At 41.1% G+C, this 13,955-nt stretch overlaps 1 protein-coding gene across 4 annotated transcripts in view; it reads left to right on the top strand.

The window, feature by feature from the left end:
* LOC134533177 (lysine-specific demethylase 3A) overlaps positions 1 to 13,955 on the top strand; it is a 411,862-nt gene that overhangs the window by 297,723 nt on the left and 100,184 nt on the right. The window contains exon 1 of one of the 4 annotated variants that reach the window (XM_063370552.1): positions 5,632 to 6,028. The exons of the other annotated variants lie outside the window; for them this stretch is intronic. Coding sequence (XP_063226622.1) covers positions 5,647 to 6,028 — 382 coding nt within the window. The 5' untranslated portion in view covers positions 5,632 to 5,646. Of the gene's footprint in view, positions 1 to 5,631; positions 6,029 to 13,955 lie in introns of those variants that run through there. 4 annotated transcript variants of the gene reach the window in all.

The raw sequence follows: 13,955 nt of genomic DNA on the forward strand, positions 1-13,955 counted from the left end.
TAACATTAACATATATTTTTATTTACATTACTCTTTCTTAGTTTTTTTTGTGCAGTCTGAGTTGAACCCAGTGACTGAAATATTACGTGTAGCAAGTTGTTCATGGAAGAATAATGTATGGCTAAGCAGGGTACATAAATGTTTAAATCATGCGTTGACATAGCCCTGTGAAAAAAAAAGGGGGGGGGGGGGGTTGTCTTTAGGTCCGGATCCTATCTTCCTGAATTTATAAGAAAAAAGGCGAATACAGAATAAGAAAATTATAGCACCTTAGGTCACAGTGAGATTATTTTAGAAGGGTTATTTTTAAAAATTTTGGTGGCTACATGCCTTATACACGTAAGAGGCAGGCATTATGTTTTCAAAAGTCTATATTTAATTCCGGTTAGCAGGCGTGTCACAGAATTATGTCTTCATACTTGACATGTATGTTTCATTTGTTAATAACAAGTGGTATGACGAACTTTTAAAAAAATAAATCATCAAACAATTTACTTAAGAACAAAGTATTAAAAACATTTAAATAAAAACAGATATATAAAATGTACAGTTTTCTTTCCGCAAGCAAATTTTTTTTTAATTTTTTTTTAAATTTGTGGGTGTAAATGTGGGCGTTATCGAAGTCTGATATTCCTTGAGATTATAGTGTGACAATCAATTTTCTTTAAAAAAATGTTTATCATTTTGCGTTGTGTGCTTCCGTTCGTAATGACCTCTCTGCCGATCGGACATCGTGTCTGCGTTTAATGCACGGTGCTTGCTTTGTGTTGGGGGGGGGGGGGGGGTTGTTAATTGATTTGGAATAATTTCACGGACATATTCTATTGCTGGCTCACCCAGGTTGTCGTAGGAAAACCTCAAGAATGGACAGAAAATATGAATGCGTAGACAGCGCAGGGAATTCATGGAAGGAATGTAGTTAGGAAAAAAAAATATTACAGCACAGGCGAACACAGCGGGTTGATGACGAGCAGTTGCAACAAGAACAGTGGATACAGATGAACAAGCAGCCTCGGACAACACAGGGACGCACGGACGAACACAACGACGAATACAAACATAATCTGGACAGAACGACATATATGGCAGAAACGTTGTAACATTTCGGGAACTGACATCTGCTCCCGTCTTCAGGGCGCAGAGTAATTTGCATTGTATTTAGTGGTTGCAACAGGCATTCACTTCAAAATATCGCGCGGTTGTGTTTTCAGGCATGTCGTGTGATGCATCTTCGCCTACCGCCCGGTCGTCCTCTGACTTTGAAGGCCGTTCCCAGTCCACATTTCCTCGCTCGATAGAAAAAAATAAAAAAAAAAACCTCACAGAAAATAATAGCTTCCAGTCCCCTTCCTCCCCCTCCACCATGTTTTCTTCATTCTTCGTGCGGGTTCGTGTTGCGGCAATAAAAAAAAAAATATCTGGCACGTTTCCCCTCTCGCGCGATGCGCCGTGCATCAAGGGCCTACAAGCCACAATAACGCTGTGTTGTGTTTGAAATGCATGCACGTTTTGCGGGTCAATCCAAGGCTTACAAAAAGAACACAAGCAGTACTGGAAATAACTTTGAAAGACGTATAGGTTAACGTAAATTGTATGTGTGTTTTTCCATGTGGCAACTAAAACACATTAACATTTTTTTTTTAAATTTTTTTTTTAAGATTTTAATCTACTTATTATATGTCTTTATTTGTAGGCGTCCCTGCTCCTAAATTTTTACCTACTTTCCCTTCCAGTCAAATTATAGTCACTACTCAAGGTATTCATATCATTAATTTACGTCTGTATTAAATGCATTTTCTAGTCGCGTAATTTTTGCCTAATCAGCCGTCTATCACAATTTTTTTTACTGTGGTTCGAATAAAGAAAGCTCAACTATTTACGAAACTTGTACATTTATAGACGTATTTTGATTTATTTTCGGTAAGTATATGAACTTTTATCATGCATTATTATCATTTATTACGCAGTTAGATAACAAAACAATCAGCTAAATTGCCACACACTCTTGTAAGTAAAGGAATTATTTTCTCCCTGAAACGTTCCGAACTCATGTAAATAGAAACAAATTGTATATGTTTTTTTCTTGGCTAAAATTATGTGAACGCAGGCGTAGCCATTTAGTTTCTTAAAATGTATGTTAATTGTATCGGAAAAAATTTTTTTTAATGCTAGTTTGCATTTTTTCCCACAGCGTATCGTTTAACAGCCTTGGGAAGACACCTATGGTGTCTCCAACTTACGTTTACGTGGATGAACCTGCTGCGGAAGTTTTACGGTCGAATTCAGACTGGGCCTGTGTAGAGTCTGCGGATCATTGCAGAATGATTACGCTGTTAAAAAAACAATTTTCTTGCAGAGTTATTTCCCACCCCCCCCCCCCCCCCCCCCTCTTGTCTCGGTGCCGAAAACAAACGACACGCCACTTAGCAGCTGGTCCCCCCGACGAGGAGTTCGTCCGCCTGATCACTTGGCGGCAGTCGGCCTGGGGTTGGGTAACGGACCCGGCAGTTGTTGCGTCACGAGCCGTCGCCGCCGACTGTTGCAGTCGTTACGTACAAGGGGATAAAAAGAAAAGGTAAGATAAGCCCGCGCTGTGAACTCGGGGACTTGTTTTCGCCCCGAGCCGAGACGCTGCTAGGAGGGACGCGCTCTTCGCCACGCGCCCGCAGGGCGACCGAGGGTCGTCACCACAACGCCGAACGTACAATAACGCCGAATGCCAAATTGACCGCAACGCCGACAGATAGAAAACTGCTGTGTACCACAACGCCGAAATACAGTAACGCCGAAAAATGTACCACAACCTAACCTAACCTAACCTAACCTAACCTTACCTTACCTTACCTTACCTTACCTTACCTTACCTTACCTTACCTTACCTTACCTTACCTTACCTTACCTAACCTAACCTAACCTAACCTAACCTAACCTAACCTAACCTAACCTAACCTTACCTTTGTGGCAGTCCTGCAATGACATTTTTCGGCGTTAATGTATTTCGGCGTTGTGGTGCGTCCCCGGCGACCGACTGCGGTGACGGCACACGGAAGCACTCGCACTTAGCTGACCCGAACATTCCTGCCGACCACCACACGCAACTCGAGTACACGGCCTGTCATTTCAATTTTTTTTTTTGACGTGATAACGTCTTATAAATCGATTAACGCCGGCTTCACGCACGGGAAAAGTGTCACGTTCCGCCTGAGCCGAGCGTGCAAGAACCGGCCAACCACCGCGCGAGAAAATCTTCTATAATATCAAACAGGTTAACTAATTGTTCGTGATTATATTTAAACAAATTATTTAAATTAAATTTGCAAAAACTGTAAATAATAATTGAAAATTAAAAAAAAATGCCATTTTTTTCTTATGACGTTATCACGTAAAATTATCGTCCGTAAACCGATTTTGTGCGCGTTATGGAAAAAAAATGAATATTTACAAAGAGCGCGCAACAAGCAACAAAACGTGACAGGATAAAAATAAGCTACATACCCATAAAAATTATAATGTGCTTTTTTAAATCATATACATCAGAGATATTGAATACTGGTCCATATATATATGGAATGTTAGTGATAGAAATGGTGCTTACCTTTTGAAGTGTATTTATATAAGTGAGGTTTAAGCGTGAGATTGTTCAATGACCGCCGGAAATGTATTTATTTTTTAATACACTAGTTTGTGTTTGGTCGAAAGAATACGTAAACCCTTTATATTGAAGGATTCTTTGGTTAAGACTGCATTATTTAATGACCCATCCTTACTATTCGGATACAACCTATGCGTGTTATGTCACGCTTCAATATTACATTCCCTCCTGCCTTACTCCCCCCCCCCCCTCTTCCCCTTGTGCAGCCCAGCCACTGACGGATGCCGAACCTTAGATGGCAGCAGCAAAAAAAAAAAAAAATGCGCTTGTATGTAGGGCAATTATTGCTTCTTGCGCGTGCTCGCGAATAGCTGTCTGCAATTATCGCCCGCCGCCGTTGTGGGGCGCGGGATAATCGTCCTAACAACTCGGACCAATAATTAAACATGCATTTGCGTCATGTCGTGGCCGGCGGCGTGTTTACGAGAGGCCGCCTGTTGACTCGGCCCGGCGCTAATTCCCGCGCGTCATGTTCTTTCCTCCTTCTGGGTTTTTATGAACTTTTTTTTATGGTCAAGGTGACACATCTTAGGTATGGCCTTCAGAGGAAACTGCTCCTAACAAATATAATCGTATTTTTAATCAGAAAAAAAACATTAAAAAAATTGCTTTCAGATGGAAAATTTGAACTGGAAAACATAAGTTTCGGGTAATTTAAATGAATTTTGAATAATTTATTCGTTTTAAACTTTGAGAAACTGAACTTATTCAGGATGGCTGCTGTGACGTCTCAAAACCGAGATGGCTACCGGCGCATTGAATCGTGGCGCAAAACTGTACGCCCGAGCTTAAATTCAGTCGGTTCATAAAGTATGCGATGCAACAAAATGCTACTGAGCATATAATAAATACACGATGCACATGGCGTTGTTGTCATCGACTGATTTTGAAGTAGCTTGGCTTCTGGGTTGTAGCCGTGTCCTTGGCGATAAATTCACCGACGTTTCGGTCGGCATTGCAGTCGCCATCATCAGGGAGCGACTGCAATTTCGACCCAAACGTCGGTGAATTTATCGCCAAGGACACGGCTACAGCCCAGAAGCCAAGCTACTTCAGACAATGGCCGTGAAAGCCTTGTGAAAATTATCGACTGATTTTGATTGTTAAATCAACGGATCGTGCGCCAGTATTAATGGCTTTAGCTGAAGGCGAGAGTTCCGTGCGATCGTTAGTCCGTGGAGTTGTTCCAGCGGCCAATCCCGACCTCGTGTTCCGCCATGCAGGGAGAGAAGGCCCGTTCGCGTGTCCCGTGGAAACTCTCCCGTCTCACGGGAAAGTCTGCCACGTTTCCGCGCACGCGAGTTGCCCGCGCTCGCATTCACATCGCATTTTCATTCGATTCTTTAAATGAAACTGCATGTTGTTTATTCTCGAAACATCGTTTGCTGTGTGTGGTATTTGTAAATGCTATGTTCAATCTGGTAATCAAATCCACAAAGAATATTTGTTTCGTGGAAACTGCATAAACAAACGATTTTTGTTTTAAATGCTGTATGTTAATTAAAATAAAATTTATTCAAAAATATACGATATTTTGTGCGTTTGGTTATAATTCTGAAAACATTTGTAAATAAATCGACCTAAGTGCAGACATCCCTGACTAATCGAGAGTTCAGTACCACTCTTAATTTGGGAATTGTTCGAGGTGAAAGTAATTTTAGTGTGATTATACAGAATATATTCTGTATTAGTTATAAATTTAGTATTGTTATTCATGGTAGCCATTTTTCAGTTACAGCCATAACAATTACTATCCAAACTGATATTTAATGTCATTATTTATAGGGTTCTTCAGAGGATATAAATTAAAATTAATGGTTTCATTAGAAATAATGAATTTGAACTGATGACATAGCTGCATCTTCAAGAAGTTTTGCTGTCCGTACAGGAAGGTTGGCGGTAGTGGGAAAGGCGTGTATCGATGTGTTCGGCTCCCACGAAGAATAAGTGTGTGTGAACACGGCGTGTACGAGCTGGCGGTCATTGTGTGGCGTATGCGGGTGCCGGCGTACAGCGGGTTGCCCGCCGGAGTTGGCCGAGCGCGCCCGAGCAGCCCCGACTTGTTGCTGGCCGCGCGCGCTGCGGCAGCGCCTCAGTCCTTTGTGTGCGAGCGACGCTGGAGGTTCGCGCGCGACGACGGCGCGAGAGTTGTCTGCCACCGGAGTGTGCAGGGGCGCTTGCGGCGTCCAGAGAAGGACCACGCGACACGGGGGGGGGGGGGGATACGACCGCGCGTTCGCACGGCCCAGGGCGAGACCTGCCGGGCGCAGCCATTTTGTGGTGACGTGTCCCGGGGGTGGCCGCAGCATCCTGTCGTCTGGCTCGCGTCCCCTAGTGACCTTGGAGAGCCCCCGGCAGCCAAGCTCTTCGGACAAGGTACGGCAGTAGCTCCCGACTGCACATTGTTGCACTAGTATCTGTGACCTTACCGTGCTTATTTTAGGACTTGTCTGGCCTTTTCATCAACTCAGCTTTATAGCAAACCTCACAACACACGATAGCGTACGCAGAATTACATTTCGCTATGGAATAGGACCACTTCGCCCGTTGTTTGATTTCAAATTATTTCCTTTTGTTGGTGAGAATGATAGATTTGTCGGGTTATTAGGAGCGGATATAGGTATCCTCATGGTGGTTATAGGACTATAAAACAGGGGAAAGTCAGGGAATTTAAAACGTCCAGGGAATTCCGGGGAATTACCAGGGAAATCACAACATATTTCTGGAATTTCGTCTGTGCTGACAAAAGTGAAACTGAAAATACAGCTTTCGCTGACGTTTAGGCACCTCAAAAAAATTCGGAAACGTTTAATCGTGTAGTTATTAATTTGTTTTTGTATGCTTACCTTGTAATATGAAATTAGGACATTTTTAGGGAACTGCAACATTTCTTTTTCTGCAGATAAACCGTCAACATCAAGTGGCACCGCAGGATTGTTAGTGTCTGAAAGGTCGGGAAATTTGTCAATTCAGGTCTGGAAAACCTGGAAACGTCAGATAATTTTGGAATTCCAAGCGTGTAGCAACTATGATTTTCTCTCTCTCTCTCTCTCTCTCTCTCTCTCTCTCTCTCTCTCTCCTCCCCCCCCCCCCCCCCCCCCGGTTTGTGATAACCCCTTGATAAACAGAGATCTGCTCGTATATACTATTGACACAAGTATAATTTTGTCAATCCTAATTTGTTCGTTATCGGTACAGATAAATTCTTTCTCTAATAAGCAAGGGCTGCCAACTCTAAAACAGAATTGTTGTATTTTTTTTTGTGTTCTTAGTAAACGTAAATCAATTTATAATTAAGCAACTTGTTCATTTGATAAATGCTAGTGCTGTCCGCATGCACGAATGAAAACTGCGCAAAGTTTTCAACAGAATGTCGAACAATTGGTGAAATAGCATTTACGACTCAAAACGTTATCCACAAAATTTCGTTAATGGTGAATTCTGAAAGTTAAGTTATTTTTAGTTCTTGGCGTTATTCATCAGAATAATTCAAGATACACTTTTAAAGTAGTGTTGGGTAGTTACTTTGTTGTTGCCCCAAGCATATGTGCTGACTAGTATGGCATGCATTCAACATAATTGCAGGCACTAAAAAGTACCATTTTTGGGTAACTACTACGCGCGCTTTATCTATTGTTGGTTTCACATTTAACTGAATACTATCATCCTAAGCCCAAACTTTAGCAAAGACATTTTACGTCTGGCATAAAATATTGTGTATTCATACGGCGAACATGCCATACGCGAAAATATAGTTTTAAAAAAATTACAGTGCTTAATGAAAAACGTACTCCCGATTATAAATATTTGGAATATGTTGCATTACTAGTGTGTGTAACAGTTTGAAAAGGTATATTTAAAAAGCAGAAATGTAGGCTATCACGTTTTAAAATCCGAAGTAACTCGATTTCGATTTTATTCGTTTGTGTGAAAAACACAGTTGATTTCTAAGGTGTGCAGTATCACACTGTACGTACGTGCTAATGAAGTTAGTAGTTTAGAATGAGAGTAGGCTCGCAGTTGTGCTAGAATTTCGCCCTTATGACGGCATACCACCACCAGATGACGAGAAATAGTCCATTGAACGCGTGACCTTCACTCAATATCGCAGGTCAGCCGAGTTCGTTTAACTGTCGGATTGACGGACTGACTTGGAATTCCTGTACGTTTTTTTACGGCGCCAGCTGCTTAGTAAGCAACACGCGTTCCCGCTTCTGAATTAAACATCGTGGCATTTTTTTTGTTTCTTTCCCAAGAACGTAACGCCTTGTCATTTGTACTGCATTGTTTGACGGTATTCGTCCCCCCCCCCCCACCCCCTCCCCCACATTGTGTTCTTTATGCGCAGAATTTTTATAAAGCAAACTTTTCGTTAAGTTGGTGTTTGCAATGCGGTGATGGAGGCATGCAATTCATTAACTTTTTTTCCCCCTTCGAGCGTTGCGCCTTGATCCGCCTCATCGCACATTTATTCATTCAATCGCGAATATTCGGTCTGGGGAGGGAAAGAGTTCGGGTGTGTTAAGAGTTGGTCTATTCTCGTCTGGATGCCTCGGGCGTTGGGAGTGGAAAGAATTTTTGGCAAGTTCCGCTAGTGCCCGCGATCGCTCAGCGAGAAGGAAAGTCCCCCCCTCCCTACCTACCCCCCCCCCCCTTTTTTTTTACAGACGTTGGAGTCATAGCGCCACCGAAGTATTTGATTTGTGTTTTTCAACGAAAAAAAGGTCGGTTCCTGAAATTTGCTGTCTTATCCGCGTGTCGCCCTACACAATGGGACTGATTATGCATGGGATTAGTCGAACCTTTGAGTGGAATGAGACGCTCCTTTTTAACTCGGTGGAAAGTGTGTGAGGTTCGGAGACCTGCAGGTGAACTCATGATAAACATCCTCTTCCATCTCTTTCTGTCTCTGGCTGTCCGTCCCCTGACAGTCCACAGATCAATAACCGGGGGTGAACAAACTAGCAGGTCTTGGTCTGCCGTAACTACCTTGCAACCTATCTGGGTAGTACATCAGAAATTTTGTGATAGTGAGCCACCGCGTTCATTTGGCACGACAATTATTGGTATTTGGTTATCGCATGCGGGTAGTATCGTGTATTTATACTAGAATGGCTAGAATTATAGTATTATTATAGTAAATTAAATTGTTTAACTTTCCCCGCTCGAAATAACCATTTTCCCCCTTTGTCCAGTAAGAAATTAATTGACTTATAAATAAAATTAGAAATATATTAACTTAATGAAGTTAGCGTTGTCATGTCGATTACGCCAAATGAAAACAGTTAACTTACTATTTAAAAAGTAACATGCGACATCAAACAGCGAGACTTCAACCAACTAGCCACTAAAATTAGTCAAAATTGGTTATTATTTACAAGATACACATGGAATTAGCCATCAAAACGTGTATGTTGTAATGGTTATTGATTTAGATTAATTTAGCTTGCTGAATGGTTACTTGAAATCCTCAAAAGTTTCACGTTAACATATCAGTCTGTCACTTTTAAATTTCAAGTCTTTGTGTTTAGTTAACGTCAAAAACATGGCTTCTTTTATTTATTGTGTTTTCAAGTTTAGTTAAACCTAATTTCAATTATGTACAGCAAATAACTAGTTGGGGTTTATTTTGTATAATAAGTTTTTTTTCTTTCCACACAGTTCTGGTAGGTATTTAGTTTACCATAAATTAGACACGATGTTTGTTTAATTAGTTTGGCGTTTTAAGTTTTTTTTGTAGGCATTGCGAAAAATCAAGAGTAGAAAGTACTTAACGTTATTTTGAACCAGGGAACTTGACAATGTTAACACTTTTGGCCTAAAGTAATGTTAATCGTTTATTCGCTAATTAGAGGACTTCTATGTACAAAGTTTGAAGGTCGTTCTGCTCCCTACCCGCAGCAATCTTTGTTATTCGTGAATATTACCAATTTAATATATTTAAACAACACATTTTTGAGAAAAAACTTGTACCAATAACATCTCGCACTTTTACCAACTGCTTCATCGGTCTTTATTTAGTGATGTAGGGTTTAATTTTTTTACTTACTGAATATGTTTCTGGTTGATAGTGGTGATGAAAAATTTCGATCGAAAAATTTAAAGATTCGTCACTCGAGCTGTTACTTATGCCGGTACCAATCAAAAACTTATATAAGTTTTTGTTTGTTGATTTATTTTATAATTGCGTGGTTTGTTTTAGTAATGATCTGTTTTGCTAGATAAAATTTCTCAGAATGGAAAATAGGTAAGAAATTTTCTTTCTGCTTGTGGTTGCTGAAAATACGCTATTGTGTTTGGTTTGAACATCCCGTTACTTCCCCGAAGGCCAGGTCAGCTTATAACGGCACCGGTGACTCAATTTACCCACCCCTGCGCGGGGGGATTTTTGCGTGTTGCCACGTTGAATAGGGTCTGGACCGAAATTCAATGACGGCCGGGTTGGGAGAGGGTTGTTGGGAAGCCCTTTTCGTGTATTTGATAAGGGTTGGAGCGCGGGGGGTCGGATCACTAGCTAACCTCCCCTTCCACCGCGTCAAGAATGCGGGGTGGGCGAAGGGGCGGGAGGCTCAGCCACCCTTCCTGTTCTATTCTTAGCGCTGGCGGGGAGGGGTGGCGGAGTTATGGCCGCCCCTTCCCCTCCCTGTGTACTTCCCCACCCCCCCCCCCCAAACTCCCCGGGAGCAATCTGGGTCGGCGATCTTCACATCCTCCCCGACCTGTTCGGCCGCGAGTAGGGGGGGATAAAAAATAGTTGTTTTTTTTTATTTGAAGGGGGAGGAGGACATTGGAGCCGTGCCAGGTCGCTCCCCTCCCCTGCGCGTACGAGCCGCGCATGTATAATTGTTTCGACGCTCGTGCCAACGTGACCGCCTTACGGAACCGCGCCGGCGCCGGTTTTTCGGGGGACCCGTAAACAACTCTTCGCGCGCGCGGAGGCCATTGATTTTCTTTGTCCCCCGCGGGCGGGCGACGCCTCGCCCAGCTGTTTGTCCCCCCCCCCCCCTGGTCTAGCCCCGCGCCACCTAGGCGCTCGCTGGGGGGTTGTTTCAGAGTCGCCTGACCTTGAACACCCAGGGGATGGACTACCTGCGTGGACCCCCAGAACACTGTGGCCTACACATTACCTGGTGTCCTGGGCACTCTTACCCGTGTACCGCAACACCAGAGCGAAGGATATTTAATTTGTGCGACTATATTCCCCCCCCCCCCCCAAAGGTTATGTCAGTTTGTTTTGGAAGTTATGTATAAGTGTTAAAAAAAAATTATTTTTAAATGACATTGATTTAAGTGCACGTGTTTTCGAAAGGAAATTGGAAGGACGACAAAATTAGAGTTAAAGTAAACGTGCCATTCAAGAGAAACATTTCTTAGTCAAAGTAATATGTGAAATTAGCTTAAAAGTATTTGTACATAAACATATGCTTGTATTCCTAGTCTTTTAAGCTGGAGGATATGTACATTTCAACTAACCTTATTCCATAAAAAAAATTAATTCTTTGAAAAAAAAAGGGCATATCACTTACCCTTACAAAATATAAACATAATTTCTAGTAAATTATAGCTTGAAAAATGTTCAAACATAACATGAAGTGACGCCAGGGTGGCCAGCCAACCGGGAAATACGGGAAATAGCCAGGTTTTCTTAAAAAAAAAAAAACCAGGAATACCTGGAATCAACCAGGAATTTTTATTAGAACCGGGAATTTTTTTTATGAAGTAACGATCGCAATAACATACGGCTGTTAAATGAGCACGTTCACCACCCGTCAAAGCACGACAGTATGCTCGTGAGCTATATTTTGTGAAAGTTAATTTGTTCATATTGCATTTAAAAACTTTTGTAGTACGTAAGAAACCGTTAACAATTCAGACTTCCATACTTATTATGTTTCTGTATTCAAAAACAACAGCATTTTGGCTGAAAATGTTGTTGTAGAGTGGTAGTAATTTCTCGCACGGCATGTTGGTAGCACTAGTTTTGTATGTATATTTGTTTTTACTTTGCGCTCATGTTGTTGCGTCACGGTATCACGGATACTCTTCTCGAGTTTTTTTAAAAGTTTAGTTGTGCGGGACGTTGTTTTGAATTTTTTAATCTAACATGTAATTGGCGCAGACTATCAAAATGTCAACGAGTTCGGTCACCACATACAATGACAAATATACGGAAGAGTTTGAATGGGTGGAGAAAGATTCAAAGTGCAGGACAAACGCTATTTTCAATTTGTGTAATGTTAAAATCAATATCGGTAGCATGGATGGGAAGAACAGCATTAGCCAGCCACGCAAGAGGGGCAAAAGACGAGCGTTTGGTGTCAAGTAATTTTTGTGACGTGAGATTATAAATTTTTTTGTTGGTGGTAGGTTTTGTTTTAAGCAAGTTCATTGATTTAATTTTTAAGCCTATAGTTAAGTTGTCTATTGTTTAACGCCAATAAAACATCATATTGTGTGTGCTTTGTGTAACAAAAATACAAATTGTATGCAAATATTGATAAAAACCACCCTTGAAAAAACCTGGAAAAAACCAGGAATTTTATTATCCCAGAAGAGTGGCCACCCTGGACGCGTTTATTATAATAATTTTGCACATACTGTTAGCGAAATAAAATACTAGAGTAATGGAATATTAACTGCCTTTTGTTCAAAATACACTTTAGCAGTGTGGCCCCTTCATCCCCAGAACTTGTCAATTGTTTTCGGCGTGTTAATTTTAATATTTTTTTTTAATTATCGATGTTGAGAAGAAATAGATATTGTTAATATTTCAAACTTCAAAATTTCGGTCCGTTGATACGGGAGTATACACCAGCAATTCGGACAACTGCCGTCTGCTGTCACAGTAGTAACGCGATGAGCAGGCAGTGCGGACAATGAATAGAAAATGGCCGCGCCTCAGTGTCATCAGAAGCGCAGTAACGCGAAAGCGCCTCAGCGCTGTTGGGTAAACTGTCTGTCAGAAATGTTCCGCTCCGGCTCACGTGGTCTGCACGCATCGCTGACGGTGTCTCCACGGGCGCGCCTCCGCAACAGTTGTTACTGCTTCCTGTTCTCGACACCGGGGGACCTAATTACCGCCTGCGTGGTTCTCTTGTGAACAACTGCCGTCGACTGCAACCAGTTAATATTTACGTTTACCTCGCAGTTTGTGGTTGACACGGCAGGCTGCGTATGTTCGTTACACTCTCGCCATCCTTCCGCGATATGTCACGTGTGGATTGATAATAAATATAGTTTAAAAAACTAAAGAAACATGCTTTTAAATATTATCAAACTAAAAAGTAAAAAATAATTTTAAAATTAAATTTATGACAATAGTATATAAGCAATACTAGTATAAATGAGAAAAAAGCTTGAGGCGCTTTGTGCCATATTTTTTGAATATTAAGCGCCCCATGCTTTTTTCTCATTTATACTAGTATTGCTTATATACTATTGTCATAAATTTAATTTTAAAATTATTTTTTTCTTTTTAGTTTGATATTCTTTAAAAGCATGTTTTTTAGTTTTTTAAACTATATTTATTTTTAACTTTTTAGTTTGATATTCTTTAAAAGCATGTTTTTTTAGTTTTTTAAACTATATTTATGTATAATTATCATAGGGAAATGAGTTACCGACACTACCTATTACCATCTGAGATAACTATTTGGAGTTGCAACGTCACAAAGAAATGGTAAAGTCTCTACGAATCATTTGCAGTTAGATGTATGGATATAATATTAGAATTTACCGGGAAAAAAAAACATTTTTTTTTCGGCGTGGCCGGGAGTAGAACCCACGATCGCTGAATCCGAAAGCTGACGTCACAGAAGTCGCGCGCCTTAGACCGCTCGGCTAACGAACGTAATGTAATTGGTGGGACATTTACAGTGATGAGTCACTCACTCTTAGTCGAAAGAGTTACAGACGGACAGACAGAGTTACAGACGGACAGACAAACATACAGGTGAAGCTAATATAAAGCATGTAAAAATAATGAAAACGTTCAAGGCTTTGTCACCCCAGGTACAGTTTATCGCAAACGTATACGTATTCGTACACGAGCTTGGTTGAGAAGGGCATTAATAAAAATATTATCTCTCTGGTCTACTCTTTTTAAGTTTAATAACTGCCGTGTATTCACGTTGTGTCCTTTGTGTCTTTATATTGCCAGTGGTCAGTGGAACAATACTATTGTGTACATAGGCAAATTTTATGTCACACAGTAGAAGTCAACTTTCCGCCTTTCCACAGCATACAGCTTTACTTCTATAGTCGTATTCTTGTAACTTTATTCATGAAAACCTGAAACTAGCAA

Source organism: Bacillus rossius, chromosome 1 (assembly GCF_032445375.1).
Source record: "Bacillus rossius redtenbacheri isolate Brsri chromosome 1, Brsri_v3, whole genome shotgun sequence".
Classification (NCBI taxonomy): Eukaryota; Metazoa; Arthropoda; class Insecta; order Phasmatodea; family Bacillidae; genus Bacillus; species Bacillus rossius.